Source organism: Anopheles maculipalpis, chromosome 3RL (genome assembly GCF_943734695.1).
Source record: "Anopheles maculipalpis chromosome 3RL, idAnoMacuDA_375_x, whole genome shotgun sequence".
Lineage (NCBI taxonomy): Eukaryota > Metazoa > Arthropoda > Insecta > Diptera > Culicidae > Anopheles > Anopheles maculipalpis.
This window is the reverse complement of record NC_064872.1, coordinates 85651139-85665848: the sequence shown is the minus strand read 5'-3', so window position 1 is coordinate 85665848 and position 14710 is coordinate 85651139. Positions and strand designations below refer to the sequence as shown.

Below are 14710 nucleotides of genomic sequence, written 5' to 3'. Positions count from 1 at the left end.
AAAAATAATTTTATCTACAAAAATGCGTAAAGTCTTTCAAATAAAATTTGTGTTGAATTTTAAAGATAGAAGACTTCATGAAAAAAAAGGTTTAAATTTAAGAAAAAACTTAAAAAATAATGATGAAAATATAAAACACAGCAAAAGAAACCAAAATCAGACTACACACTAAAGAAAATATAAAAACAAACAGCAAACATAACCATTTAAAAACAATGTTTCTCTCTAACTGACGTAATATTTACGTTTAACAAAAGAAACAACAAAAACCCAAACAAAAACATTCAACATGCCCGTGCGCCATTACACACTGCACCGTTGCAGTACGGGCAAACCCGTCACTGTCTTGACAATCATTCGCAGTCGCCTCTTTGGGCGTCGGGTGTGTTGCGGTGGAAGCCAAAATAATCAAAAAACCGAAGCGAAACTCAAGATAGTGAACTTCACACCGAGTCTGCCACTATCGTTTCGGGGTTGGTGGTGGAGGTGAGTTTTTGCACTTTGGCGTGCAGTTTTGCGCTGTGTTTTGTGCATTTATTATTATTTCGCTTGTGTGCCAAACCCACCCCCCCCCAGCGGTAGGTGGGGTTGGAGATGTTGGGCCAATGGGGAGAATAATTCCTCCACACACAAAAAGGCAACCCCGCAGAGAAGGGGTTTTTTTAAAAGGAGAACGATCGAGAAAGAAGAGCTGAGCGTCATCTCACTCTGTGCTTGTTCCTTCCGTTCACAATCATGCCAGTTTGGCGGGCACCGACTGTGTGCCGCTGGAAAGGGAAGGGCGAAGGTGTAGTAGCGGAGGGCTTTAAAAGCGTGTCTCGCTCTCGCATGACCTACTTGCGCGCCGTCACGATTAATCAATGCATAACTTTGAAAGCGAAATACGGCGCGAACAACACAACACAACACAACAAAACGGACACGCACACAGCGAAATGGGGTACGTTTCGTTTTCTGCTTCGTTTACGAGTGTGCGAGCTTTTTTAGGAGGTCCACCCCAACACCAAACACCCCCATCATCCCTCTCTCACGAAGAAAAAAACTGACTCTCGCTCTCTTTCTCTCTCTCTTTTGCTCATCACGTGCCACAGTGTGCCTCACAGGCGCGTTCCATTCACCACCGACGTTGCGGTGGCCGTAAAAAGCAACCGGTTCTGTTGCACTTCCATGAGGAAAGTGAGGAAACACCGTACCGACCCCATCTAACCCACCCACCCCATTAACCAGCACCATCCGCCGTCGGTGGTTCCAAACGAGAGTGAGAGCGACATGAGCATTACCTCATCGCGGTCGCGGTCGGTTGTACGGTGCGAGGTGAGCAGTGAGATTTCATCATGTGCAAGCGAGAGGGTGAGTAATTGCAATCCCCAACCTACCGACCAGCACTTGGATGATGGTGATGCCTCGATAATGATGAAATGCATCTTCAAAACACGAGAAAAGGATGCCATTCGTTGGGCTGTTTGCTGAACCTTGCTGTCAGGACTTGTCATAAACTAGGCGCTGGTGAGCAGCGCCGCGCCGTGAGAAAACCGTGAGTAACCGGGCTTCGATCAAGGGCTGGCTCATCTCACTGGTTTAAATGGCGTCATAGTCGGCTTAATTAAAAAAAAAAAAAGGATTAAAATACATGACCTACTTACAGCCACCATCCTCGCAAGCATGAACGCGCACAGAAAATTGGCTGCTTTTAACTGCTCAAATGGAATGATGTGATGGAACGTTTGTGGTTCATATTTTTCTCATAAAATAAGTCACTTTGTTTTACTAAAAACTTTCAGTATTTTGTCACAAATTTTTATGATTTACTGTTTTACTTTTTATTACAAACAAAATTGTAAAATAAAATAGCTTGTTGTAAACCGATTTGCTGTAAGCAAAATAAACAAACAAATCATCCTCCAATCGGAGACAACACCACATGAGGGAAAAGGCAAAACAGTAAACAAACACACAACAACATGCTCCTATCAATCCCACGCGGTAATTGCAACCTTTTTTTTTTGTTACATCCCTCCCAATCACCACCACCTTCCTCCTTCCTTCCTTCCTTCCTTCCTTCCTTCCTTCCTTCCCTCCCACTCTCATGCTCGCCCCCTCCTCACAGGCGGTTGATGGTGGTGGTGGCCCGATTGCAATGAAACGAAATCGAAAGTGTGTTGCTTTGCGTGTGTTGGTAGCGTTGCAGCGTGAAGTAAACCTCGGCAATGTGAAGCGATTCGCTTTACAAGTCGCGCGCAGCACCTACGCGATGCGCGCCACACACAGCACGGCGTTTGCATCGACGTCATGCGCATTGTCGTCTCGAACGGGGACGGCCGGCTTTGCGCTAGTTTTGGACGGTGCCCTTTACGTGTCATTTTTTCTCCTTTTTTTCGTCCTTTTTTGTGTGTGTGTGATGAGAGAGATTTGATTGGTATTATTTATGTTATGATTCACTGTTTGAATTTTTCGTGTTTTACCGTTGAAGCTTCAATTTTAAATTACCCTTCTGTCCTCACAGTTTCTCAGCTTCTGCTTTTGCATGTTTCCTTCAATCTACTTCTTTTTATTTTAATTTTTTACTGTTTTTTTCGATTTATTTTTGCCTTCATTTGGCTGTTGGCGTTGTGCGTCGAAGGCAAAATGTGTGAGGCGTTATGTCACCGCATAACGGCATATCAAGAGCGTCAATGCTGTCCCGTGACTGGCATGACAATATGAACCCTTCATTTGGAGCTGTGGCAATACAATGCTGCTGTTTCCAACCCAGCTACCACTGTTGGCAACCCTCCCCTCCCCCCCATTCAAAGTCCCTCGCTTGATTTCGTTTGTCCGTCTTCCAAAAGCAACACGACTGTCAGCTGGCGGATGGACAACCTACCTTGGATACGCCGCGACACGTGATGGATTTGATGAAAAGGCAATTAAAATTCTTTCCCGCGTTTGCAGACGAAACACACCCACCAACACACCGTGGTACGAAAATGTGGTGCATTATGAGTGGTCCTGCAGTGGGGATGCAGTATTTAAATAGGGGTGTTGGAGAACCTGTTGCGTGCCAAATTTTTCATTTTGATTTGTACATTTACCAGGCAGCAATTGTAGCCGAAAGTTCGAAGTTATGCTCAGTGTTGTTAAGGGGTAAGACAGACTCATTCTTTCGCTCCCCTGTTTGAAGGAGCTTTCCATCAAGGATATCAAAACGAAAAGGAATGGCAAAAACACACTGAAACACACTAATTTTTATAATCTTCGCTTCTGACGTTGTCGTACGACGAGCTGTACTTGTGAGCGAGAATAAACGAGTTCACCTAAAGAAAACGAGTTCATAAAATCTACAAGCCTCACTCCCACCCTTCTCCACACGCCACAATTGCCGGAATGTTGTGGATGGTTGGGGCCAACACGGTTGGAAGGAGTTGGATGGATGAGGTCAGAAGCGAATCTAGGTCACTCACACAACTACTGCTGCTGCTGGTTTGTTCAGTACTCACTCACCCCTAAAAACGAGATATCCTTTTTCGCAAAAGCACTCTTTACATCGGGCAATTCTTCTCTCCCTCACTCTCTTTCGCTCTTTCTCTCTCTCTCGTTTTAAATGGCTCCATAACGGTGCATATTCTGATGCATTTGAGGTCTCTTGTACACACCTCTCCTCTCAAAAAAAAACAAATCATTCCAATACAACTACAGCTAGCGTCTGTAACACAGTGAGAACGGGCGCATTCTTAAGGGGACGTTTGTTTGAATTGAGAACGAAATGGCAGCAGAATCATGTTTTTGGGGACGGGAGGGAGGCCAAGCGGACCGAGCAAAACTGTACAGTGCGTGTCAGTTTTTGGCAAGCGTAGGGTTATAATCTATTTTTGTTTGTGAAAACGGGTATGATGAATACGTTTTTAAGGGATGGAAACTGTACGAAAAATATGTATTTTTAGGCTACTTTTTGCGTTATATGTAAATCAATAAGACCTGTACAACAAGCTGTCATGAACTGAAGAAAGTAAAAATTTGTTTTAAATCATTTGTTACTTGGTTCAGTTTGTTTTATCTGCTGCAAGAGCGGATCAATTCAATTCTTAACGACACACAACGGATTGTTTCAGTGGCGCTTGCAATGTGTTGGTGAAATCAACCGCACAAACTCCATTCTTCATTCTAGCAGAAGTACAAGAACGAGCCGTGAAACACAAGCAACTTGAAGAAATTATCTCCCATCTCCCAAACCTTCTAGAACGGTGGCGTAGTGTGGTAAACACAGCTTTACGAAATTGCCCTCCAGTGGCGTATCTAAGGCAACGTAGTACATAATAAATTATAACTTCAATTTGTTAGTACAACGTCTTGAAAAAGGTTTTAAAAAGCGTCATAAAAGTTGTTCGAATTTAACAAAAATTCTTAAGGAAAAATGACTCAGAGTTCAACTCTTTGTTTTCCTATCCAACCCACAAACTACTCATCTGCTTAATTAACAACAACATATCGAAAATTTTCCAAAATCTTTGTGCTCAAGGCTAAACACAAACAACCGGACAGAACCGGGAAAAAAAACTCGGAAGTAAATGTTAATCTCTTTCTTGCTATCATTGTGAACAAAGTTACAGTACATAAACACACACACATACACATATAATATTATGTCGCCAACATACCACACAACGTTCGTCTGAAACCATTTTCTCGAAGGTTTTTCTTCCGAGAGGTAGTGGTGTCTCGATGAATTTTCTACGTCGTTTTGTATTCAACTGTCTCTTGTCTCCTTCCAAACTCACCACTACCACCACCACCTCACCGCGTCTATAGTCGACACATAATTTTCCATTAACCTAATCTACCACCCATCAGTAAAAACCCACCAAACGATAGAAAGTGAGCGAGAGAGACACACAGGAAAACTGCCCCAAGAGCGGCTAACAGTAGTATAAGGTTGGAAACGTTTTTCCTCTCAATGCTGTGACCTTGGGCTAGATTTGGTACGGGGAGGAAAACTCGGAAAAACTTGCCTGTCGGAAGGCGCCACCGGATGTCGGAGGCGCCTTGCTTCCACTGCGCTTGCCGGTTTTCGGCGAGATTTTCCGGAATCGATTACGGGACGGATTAGTTTACCGAGCGAACCGGTCAGTGATAAAATGGTTACACCTTGGAAGGTGCTTTATTTAACATTCTGCGGGTATACGAGAGCAACAGAATTATTTAAAAGTTTTCATTTTAGGGAAACACAAGCTTTGGAACAAAAAATAATCATAAAAATCCTGGCAACAACAGGAAAAAACACAAATCTTTCCGCTGCTCTCCTTCTAACTGCAATTCCATTCCTTCGGCTCCCTACCTGGTTCCAACCACGTGCTCTCCTGTTTAACGATTATAATTTTGCACAAAACCGTACACACAACACCCATACACACAGCGACGAAAAACCATTGAAAAACTAGGACAACCAGCCCCAGCAGAAAGGATTGCACTTCCGAGTGTGCTCCACGGTCTATACGGTCTACCAAGAACGGTTCCGCCATTGTTAGGGCTGATGATGAAACAGGAACGGAGGAAGAGCAACGAAAATAAAGAACCAAGCACCGAGCACCAAGCAAATTTGCCGACACAGATACTTGGTGGCTCGCGCGCGTGCACGTCCCGCAACCGGCTGCCAACCGTTGTGGGGAAAAATCGATAAACGATGCAACAAACGATTGCCCTCGAAAAATGTTCGCACAAGAAAACGGAACGCGACGGCGATTAAAAGGAGAGCAACAAAAAAAAAAAATGGAAGAAAATTCGCACACAACACCCGAACCACACCATCGGAGGAAAATCGGACCAAAGCGTTCCCGGTGCTTGGTGGTACCGGTTCGTGTGGGGTGGAAACAAAAACTTGTCATACCGGGGAAATACATTCAAGGTCAAGAAGAGGATACAGTGAAGACGATTGTCGGGGTTTCCTCTCTTTTTTTGTCCTTTTTTTTGTTGTGCATGTTGTACGACAATTTCCGCTTAAAGCGAAGCTGTGCAACATCACAAAGCGAAAACGGAAGTGGTGAAAAATTACAGCACCAAGAAAAACAGATCGATAAATTCTGGTTCCAGCTTCCTCTGGCCGGATGCGGGAAAACGCACCAGCAGTTCCATCCTGCTGTCCAGACTCCCGGACGACATCAGCACACAAAGGCACACTGGGAATCGCGGGATGCACTTATCACGACGCTGCATGTGATCTGCTAAAGCGATATAAAGGAAGGGCATAAAGGATTCGAGCTTCTTTGCTTTGATTTGTTTGACCTTGGTCTAGTTTTCCGGGTGTAATTTGTTCGTTAGAATGGTGATCATTTTCCAGCTTGTGGATGGTTCAGCAAGAACAAGTTAAACCATCGTACTCCCACACCAGCGCACCATGTAAGGGGCTCGTTTGGGTAAAACTTTTCAGCAGCAGCAGCATACGAAAGCATCCGAAAGCTAATGATGAATTTGCCACAAAGGCCCGACTCCCGTACATGGCTGTTGGGATTTATTAACACAGTTTCAAGGTGAGCGTTGGAAGTTTGGCGAAGCTAGCAAGGAAGGTGTCTAGCAATTAGGAAGTTGTTGGACCATTGTATGTTTGTCTTGGAATGCTTCCTAAGCACCGACTTTGTCTATTAGATCTGTATCGATTTAGCTGCTTTTCCAAGCAGTTCTAATAAATTCTAGTCAACACAAAATATAAACTCAAACACACATCAGGTCCAGTGGTCCAGTGGTAGCGAGATCGGTATTTTTTTACACAGCAGAACCGGGGTTCAATTCTCATCCGGACCGTCCCACCGTAGTGAGAACTGACTATCCAACTATACTGGACATCAGCAAGTCTTAGTAAGCCATTCGATGGTCGGCTTGACCTAGTCAGTCGTCAAGCCAAGAAGAAAAAGAAGACTTCTGGAAATTGCATTGCAACAAAGAGAAATATTTTCAAGAATTTGTAGTTTAAATTGAGATGCATTCCGCATTTAAAATTGCGAGCATACCAACGAGCATTATTGGATGCACGGTATTCCTTGTTTTATATTATTTCTAAGGAATGCAACAAAAAAGTCATAACCTTTTCTGACCGCTTCGTACAACATAAAATAATATGATGAAAATTGTGGGCAGTATTCTTACACAACTTTAACATCGTCAGCCTCAGGAGATCTCTATGTGTTTGGAATTATTCAAATGAGAGCCTTTCGAGTAAGGCAGCCTTACCAAAAACACAATTTTCCAGTTGTCTCAAAAATTAAGAGCAGATTCCAATGGTCAATATAAACACACAAACACACTGCTCAGGCAAACAAGAACAGAACACAACAGAAAACACGCACGAGTGGGAAACCGAACAGAAAGAATAAACGGCGTGCGTGCGCCACAATGGTTCTCTCACATGCACACACTGTAAGCACAAAAACAAACCAACAAGAAAACAAAAGCACCACACCAACGAGTACCGCGCATCGCTGCGATCAACAGCAGCAGCAGAATGATATCATTCGCGAGAACAACGTAAAACTAGGTCATTAGCGACCACCAACAATCCTCCGGCAAATCGGCGGCCCGAACCGGCAGCACACAACCAAGCATGAATAAAAAATGGCACCACCGCTCGTTACCGCGAAGCCCGCATCATCATCGCAGCCGAAGCCGCAGGACACAACCGCACACAATCCGGTCCAGCTTGGGGTAGGTCGTGCCGTGCGGATGCACCCAGCATGAGCGGATGCATCCTCGGACACTCGGGTTGCACCATATTTCAACCGATGATTGAGTGGCGAGCAGCGAGCAGCTGGAGCAGGAAAACCGACGGTAGGAAGCAGGCGACGAGTAGCGTTCTTGTGTGTGGATATTGAAATTTTTCTCTGCATGTGTAAACGGTAAATATGGAAAAAAGGAAACGGGAACGATGTGATGCATTCCGGTGCATATCATAAAGGCCGGCGTACGGCGAGGACGACGATGATACAAAAGAATGCACCAAGCGCAATCCTGCTGACGGGAAGGGAAGCGCGTTCTTTGCTTGGTGGCAAGACATTTGCATATGCCACTTATCAGCGGGCTGTTTTATGGAGCCCGAGAGTGAGAGCAAGAGACTTACGAACGATTTTTCGCAGTCGTTTCAGTTCATTATTAAATGGCGTACAAATTTTACATCGCAATTTTGTGGCGAAGTTTTCATTGAGAATTTCATAAAGCAAAAATATAATGTCAGGCCATTTCGTATAAGAAAAAATCAAGCTGGTAGAGGCAACTTTCGTCCCAAGAATTAAAAAAGAACGCCCAGAAACGAGGTCAGAACACACTCGCTTCGAACTGCAATCGGCAGAGCTGTAGAAACAGCAGCAGGGTTGAAATTAAATCTCTTTTAAAAATGTCCACCACACGAACAATATGAGTATCCTTTCCAATTTCGTTCTTTTGCTTCGAGTTCTTTCGCCCAGACACTTGCTCAGTTGAAGTTCTGTTGCCCTTGCTGCTGATTCTGCTGCTGCTACGCACTGCTCCACGCTTATGACCCCAATAAGAGGCCTCTCTCACACGATTACCATAATTGCATCCAATCGGATCGTTCGACTGGCGTGCCCTTCTCGAATGCTGTTTGATACAACTGTGGAGAATCCGTATTTTTTGTAAATAATCGTTTGGTGTAAAGAAAAGGGCAATCCCATTCTGGCATTTAAATTTCGCCGATGAAATAAAAACCCAATCACACCGGTTGTTCGAGCTACAGCACGGTTGAACTGTCTCCATAACTATCTCCTCTCATAATATCCCAAAAATGGCCAGCGGTATGTGCATTTTCTGACGCTTATGTAACTTGTAACACACATCCACCAAAATAACCTGTTGGACGGATAAACGGAGGGCAAGAACAGACAGGTAGTTTTCACGTTAAACAGTTAGTTTACGGATAAATTTGGTGCCACAAATCGGTATTGCTTTTGGTAAATGAAAATAATTACAAATGGAGAGGACGATGTTGTGCCCAAAACTACTATGACACACTATTGAAGCTGTCATAATGGCCTCCAAAATGGTTTCGAGTATGGTGCAACAAAAACCGCTCACTAACTTAAACGACCAAAGGGTAGGAAGAGCATAGGGGCGCGCTGGAATGAAGCAACAACCACCCGATACGCACCGAAAAAAAGAGAACAAAAAGAGAAAAAAAACAAAACAAAAAAACAGAGTAAAAAAGTGAAACAGAAAACGAAAGCCACACGCATGAAGAACAAAGCCAACCGAACCACGATAATACATCGCGCGCAAGGAGTTAAATGGTGGAGAAAACAAAGGAAAAAATAACACTTGGAGACAACATGCGAGGAGAGAATTGAAAGAAACCTAGCCAAAGCAAAAAGCCCGTCCACAGTGACAACGGATGACAACAGTCAGCCCCAAAAGTTGAATTCTCTGCTCCCTCCCCCTATTGGGACCTTCAACCAGTTGTGGGTCCCTAATAACGGGGTCGCGGTGATGAGAAAGCTTCCAAAACTCCGAAAGCTTTTTCGCTCACTCTCCACCGCCGGTACACATTATTACGCCACAAACCTGTTCATTCGACAAAATTCGACCCGTCGTCGCCATCCTACTCATCACCTTTCCCAGCGTTCAGGGCGATTCCTACGTAAACTATCACAAATCACATCTTGTTAAGCGACCCTGCGTTGTGATCCAAGCACCTGCGTGAGCGTGAAGCAAGACAACGATCGCTCACCTCTCACGCACCGCGTACTCACCACACCACAAGCAAGCTACTCCGCTGGCCGTTGGGGGTTTTGAACAGCACCGATCTTATAACCGATCGGCCACTGGTGCTGCTCCCGTGTGTCCGAGCAGTTTTTGGCTGCAAACTGCCCTGCCAGTGCCCCTACCACTGGACACGAGACCGGAGTTGCCGAAATTTCACTTTCGATTTCGGCAATCACGGCTTTACACATACCGCTTGCAGGGCAAGCGCGGTGTGGACACGGTACAACAGGTAGACCCGCTTGCTTTAAGCAGAAGGAACCACTTTTCGGCACTCGTTTTGCGCTTGTACGCGCGTGTGGTAAGGTTTTGCCTTCCCTTCTGTGAGCTGGTACCTGGTAAGCCACACACGCCGAAATTTGGGGTGAGATTTGGAAATTGTCGCTGCGAGCTGACAGCCGATGGTTAGAGCGACTATCACACCAACACCGATCAGGTGTTCGTTTGAGATTCGAGCATACTGCTGTATGCAGTCATAAGGTTGGTACTCCTCGTATAACTCTTTCATTCCACCAGGTCCCAGTGCTCTGCAATAGGTCCCGTTAGCATGTTTTACAACTTCAATCGCTAAGGCTTTACCCTTAGGATACCCTTTAACGATAGAAAGATTTAGTTACCTGGGAAGAGAACCAAAGGTACCAAAAAACGGACGAAAACAACGTAAACTGTACGCCCCATCGAAAAGGATCCATCGTGGGTAAAACTTCCCCGAATGTGTCTTCAATTATAGAAGCCATATCGGTGTTTGAGGATCGTTTGCCGACCATCAATAAAGTTTACGGGATGTTCAATCAAACAGGGAAAATGGCTCAGGTACAATATTAGAAATCTGGGACAGCAGAAGGAAAAAATGTCAACGTTTGCTTACTTTTACTTCTTTTCTATGCTTGATTGTTTTGCCTAAAGCAAGCAACCAACATTTTGTGGACATGGATAATCAGATTTGAAACTTCTTTCGCATTATAGATGGACATTTATTATTCGAATCGTTTATCTCTAGCAAGCATTTCAGTGTCTAGATAGACATAGTTAAACGAATTTATATCCATTAATAATAACTTCATACATTCGAAGGTTTATACCGTTGATGATAACTAATAAAAATTAGTAACAGAAGAAGAAGGAGCCAAGTCACTTCGAAGCATATTCGAAGCGTATAAATTGACTTTATCATCGAGGAATAAGATATACAACCAGAGTTTTGGATTCTTCTCCGCTAGATTAAGATCTTTAGATTCAGAATATCTTGAAAACCGCAGTATTTGTGGATGAAGATCCTCGCGATCTTCAGATCCTGGTAATCTTCAGATCCTTGAGATCTTCAGATCCTCGCGATCTTCAGATCCTCGCGATCTTCAGATTCTCGCGAACTTCAGATCCTCGCGAACTTCAGATCCTCGCGATTTTCAGATCCTCGTGATCTTTAGATCATCCCGATCTTCAGATCCTCGATATCTACATGTTCTCGAGATCTACAAAACGTTGAGAGATGTTCAAATCCTCGAACAAACAAACTTTTTCTAAAAACCCATTTCCCCGCTATACAAAAATATGAAAAAAATGAGATGAGATGAAAAACGATCACTGTGAATGGAAGAAAGATCCTGCAGCAATGACTAAAGAAAAAGATAAAGAAGAACTCTTTCGCTACTCACCTTCCAGCTTCATGCCGACCTCGAGACACTTCTGGAAGCGGCAGTACGGGCAGCGCTTCCGCTGCGTCTTGTCGATGTGGCACTGTCGCTCGGCGACGCACGTGTAGACCTTCTTGTTCTGGACGGTGCGCTTGAAGAAGCCCTTGCACGATTCGCACGTTAGCAGCCCGTAGTGGTAGCCGGACACCTTGTCGCCGCACACCGGGCACAGCTCTTCAATGAAATATTTCAAATCAGTTTGATCGCATTGGATGGCGGACACGACGCTCAGACTATTGAGTGCGGTTTGGTGCTCAATGAGGCTGCCGCCGGACGCGCCCCCGCCACTACTACAACTACCACCGCTAGTACCTGAGGCCGGTATCGCCAGATAGGCTGCCGCTGCTGCCGCCGCTGCCGAGGATGTGCCGCCGCCCGCCGCCGTTTGACCACCGCCGCCAGCTGGGCCACCGTTGCTGCCGTTGCTGTTGCTGCCGCCGCCACCGCCGCCGCTCCCATCCCCATGATGGTAGGGACCGCCGGCTCCACCGACACTGCCACCGCCGCCGCCTGTGGGAACGTGGGAAAACATTGAATAGGCGGACGGGGGTGCGGCTGAACTTTCGTGGAAGCCGCCGTAAAGCGAACCGTAGCCGCCGGTTCCGTTCGATTGCGAATGCGACTGCCCGTTGCCGGTACCACCCATATGCTGGGCAGTGCCGTGATGGCTGTGATGATGATGGTGCTGATGATTGTTGCCACCATTGTTGCCACCGCCATTGTTGTTGTTGTGATGGGACGGAAGATTGTTGTTGCTGGTACTGTTGTTGTTGTTGTTATTATTGCTCGAACCCAACAGCAATCCTGTCGCACCGGGATAACCACCGGCAGTACCTCCTCCTCCACCACCCCCACCGTACTGTGGGGGTGGCATGCCGGTGTTTTGGCCGGCGCCGCCGGAATTAGCTGCCGAGGCGGCTGCTGCTAGCGAGAGAAGCTGCGTATTGCCGCCTGCTCCACCACCGCCCGGCGGTGGACTGCCGGACTCGCTGAGCATCGAGTACTGCGACATATTCAGCGACATAAACACGGTCGAATGCTGCTGATCCATGTCCAGTAACATTTTTCCACGCTATTTGTTGGGCCGGTTTGGTTCGGCAGTTGTTGTTTCAAAAGTAAAAAAAAAATAAACCAAAATCCCACCACGAGCACAGTTTTAACGCATTCGGTTTATGACAGTTGCTTCGGGCAATATTAAACTTAATCCCGGCAGAGGGTTCGCTGTGTACAACGCTTTTGTACGACGATTTTTGCCTCTGCGTAATGTTTGGCAAAAATCGAACTATAATTATTTTACAAAAATAACACCACGCTTCTTCCTTTTTTTTCTCTTTCTCGCTCTCTTCACGCAGCACGCATTTGTTGTGGTTGTTTCCTTATTTACAAGGACGCTTACTCCTTTACTACGCACTAACGATCACTTTTGTACCCTTTGGGTTCACCATTGATTAAAAGCGACTGCAAGAAGGCAATCTCACACTCGGCACACAAACCCACACACACTACTGTAACGCTCGAGCACGTTTTAAACGTGCCAGTATATTTCTCTGTAAGAATTAGGGGAAGAACAAATAAATATTTTATACTTGAATGAATTAAAAGATTACACTCTTAGCGGAACCGGTATTGTTATCCTTGAACGCACGAGATAAAAGCTCAAGCTCAGTCGCACATGGTTGCTTAAGAACACTTTTTGTTACGTTTTGAATTGCTTATTGGAGCCTTTTAAAAAAACGACACACACACGATCGCTCTAGTGAAAGGACTGGGGACTGGGGCGCATCACTATAATCACACTTCATCAGCACATCTTGTACCATACATCAGAAGATTTCGAAGCTATCATTCTAGCTTAAATCGATTGCAATACACACAATAATCCTCGTCAGTGGACGGACACAGTGAACACTTTCAAAAAACAGCGCTCATCTACGGGGAAGAAGTACTTGCTGATAGCAGGTCACCTGATTCATTCCACCTCTGTTGCACTAAGTGGATGCAAAGTTATACCACCACCGCGAAAGAGGCGATCGATCCAGCACAGAACACACAAATATGGGGCACCAACCTATTTCCGCATCCCTTTTCTCTTTCTTTATTATGCGGGGAGGCCAATATTGGCCGTTGCGATTGGTGAACTCACTTCACTGAATCTACGGGACATACACGGGGACCACACCAAGCAATTAAACTGATTGTCACCAGTATGATACAACGTTGGAGAAGACTTCGGAATCCTTGTCGGAAGTTTCTGTCACTGGGATTTTTTGTTTACTATCCGATCGCCTGACGATCGCGAATCTTTCGCAGACTATGATTCGGGTTCGTCCTTAAGAAAGGATGCCACCGTGAAGAACACATTGCGCGCATTCACACACCTGCAATCTTATCACACAAGTGCTAGCACACACCGGGCTATCACAGAAGCACACCAACCGTACTCTACCAGAGCGTAATATACGACGGTTCGGTTGTAATCCTTCATTGAGTGCGAGCTGCAAACAGCTTTAAACAGCTGTGTGTATATGCGACCGTTTGGGACCCGCACCGTTTCCAGGACAGTAGGTCACGGATTTTCGCCTTCACTGACACCGTTTTTCCCTCACCTTGCGCATGTGTGTGTGTGTGTGTGTGTGCGGGTGTCGGTTGTATCGATTCGCGTTATTCTGTTTTCCACTTGTCACAGCCACTTGTCGTCACACCACAATCACACACACACAAATCATCCGTTGCGTTACGTCCTACCGATTCACGGGCCACCACCGGAAAGATCGATCGAGTTGTAGGAATAGTTAGCGAACACATACACGCGGCAATTATTTTATTGGATGCAAAGAACTGCACCGAAAATTGAAAAGCCAAGAAATTCCCATTCTACACTTCAACAAAGGAATCACACCGCACCGAATACCGAAACTGTTGTTCACGAGCAAACGCACCAACCAACTGTGTGTGTGTGTCCCTGACGTAGTGTATTAGTAGTCTGCTAGGGCAGCAAGTGTAATGGGCACCGGGTAATACGCACGGGGAACCGAAACCGATAGTACAAACAAAAACCCGCACGGGTACAAACACCGGGAGGACGATGTTTCGTGCGCAAACTGCTCCGGTTGCTGGCAAAATGACTGCAGTCAGATCGCGGCAAGACCGCTGCTGCTGCTGCTGCTGCTGCTGCAACCACGACGATGCTGTTTGCCTGTCTTGTTGGTGGTGGGTGACCCGAGCCCCGAGAGACACGACACGACGATGATGACGATATCGGTTTGGTTGGGTCGGTATACTCC

At 45.6% G+C, this 14710-nt stretch overlaps 4 protein-coding genes across 5 annotated transcripts in view; 2 read left to right on the top strand and 2 right to left on the bottom strand.

Moving 5' to 3' along the window:
• The window catches only part of LOC126563457 (uncharacterized), a 420587-nt gene that overhangs the window by 205569 nt on the left and 200308 nt on the right, over window positions 1-14710 (top strand). The gene's annotated exons all lie outside the window — the stretch shown is intronic.
• LOC126561112 (gamma-soluble NSF attachment protein) overlaps window positions 1-14710 on the top strand; it is a 487575-nt gene that overhangs the window by 306628 nt on the left and 166237 nt on the right. The window lies entirely within an intron of this gene.
• The window catches only part of LOC126565954 (EEF1A lysine methyltransferase 2), a 176464-nt gene that overhangs the window by 64518 nt on the left and 97236 nt on the right, over window positions 1-14710 (bottom strand). The window lies entirely within an intron of this gene.
• Window positions 1-14710, bottom strand: part of LOC126561497 (nuclear hormone receptor FTZ-F1-like) — a 102555-nt gene that overhangs the window by 27022 nt on the left and 60823 nt on the right. Inside the window, exons 2-3 of one of the 2 annotated variants that reach the window (XM_050217678.1) lie at window positions 11739-11936; window positions 11388-11600 (exon numbers count right to left, since the gene is read on the bottom strand). In XM_050217678.1, coding sequence (XP_050073635.1) covers window positions 11388-11600; window positions 11739-11936 — 411 coding nt within the window. Of the gene's footprint in view, window positions 1-11387; window positions 11937-14710 lie in introns of both variants that reach the window. The other variant, XM_050217677.1, reaches the window with a different exon arrangement.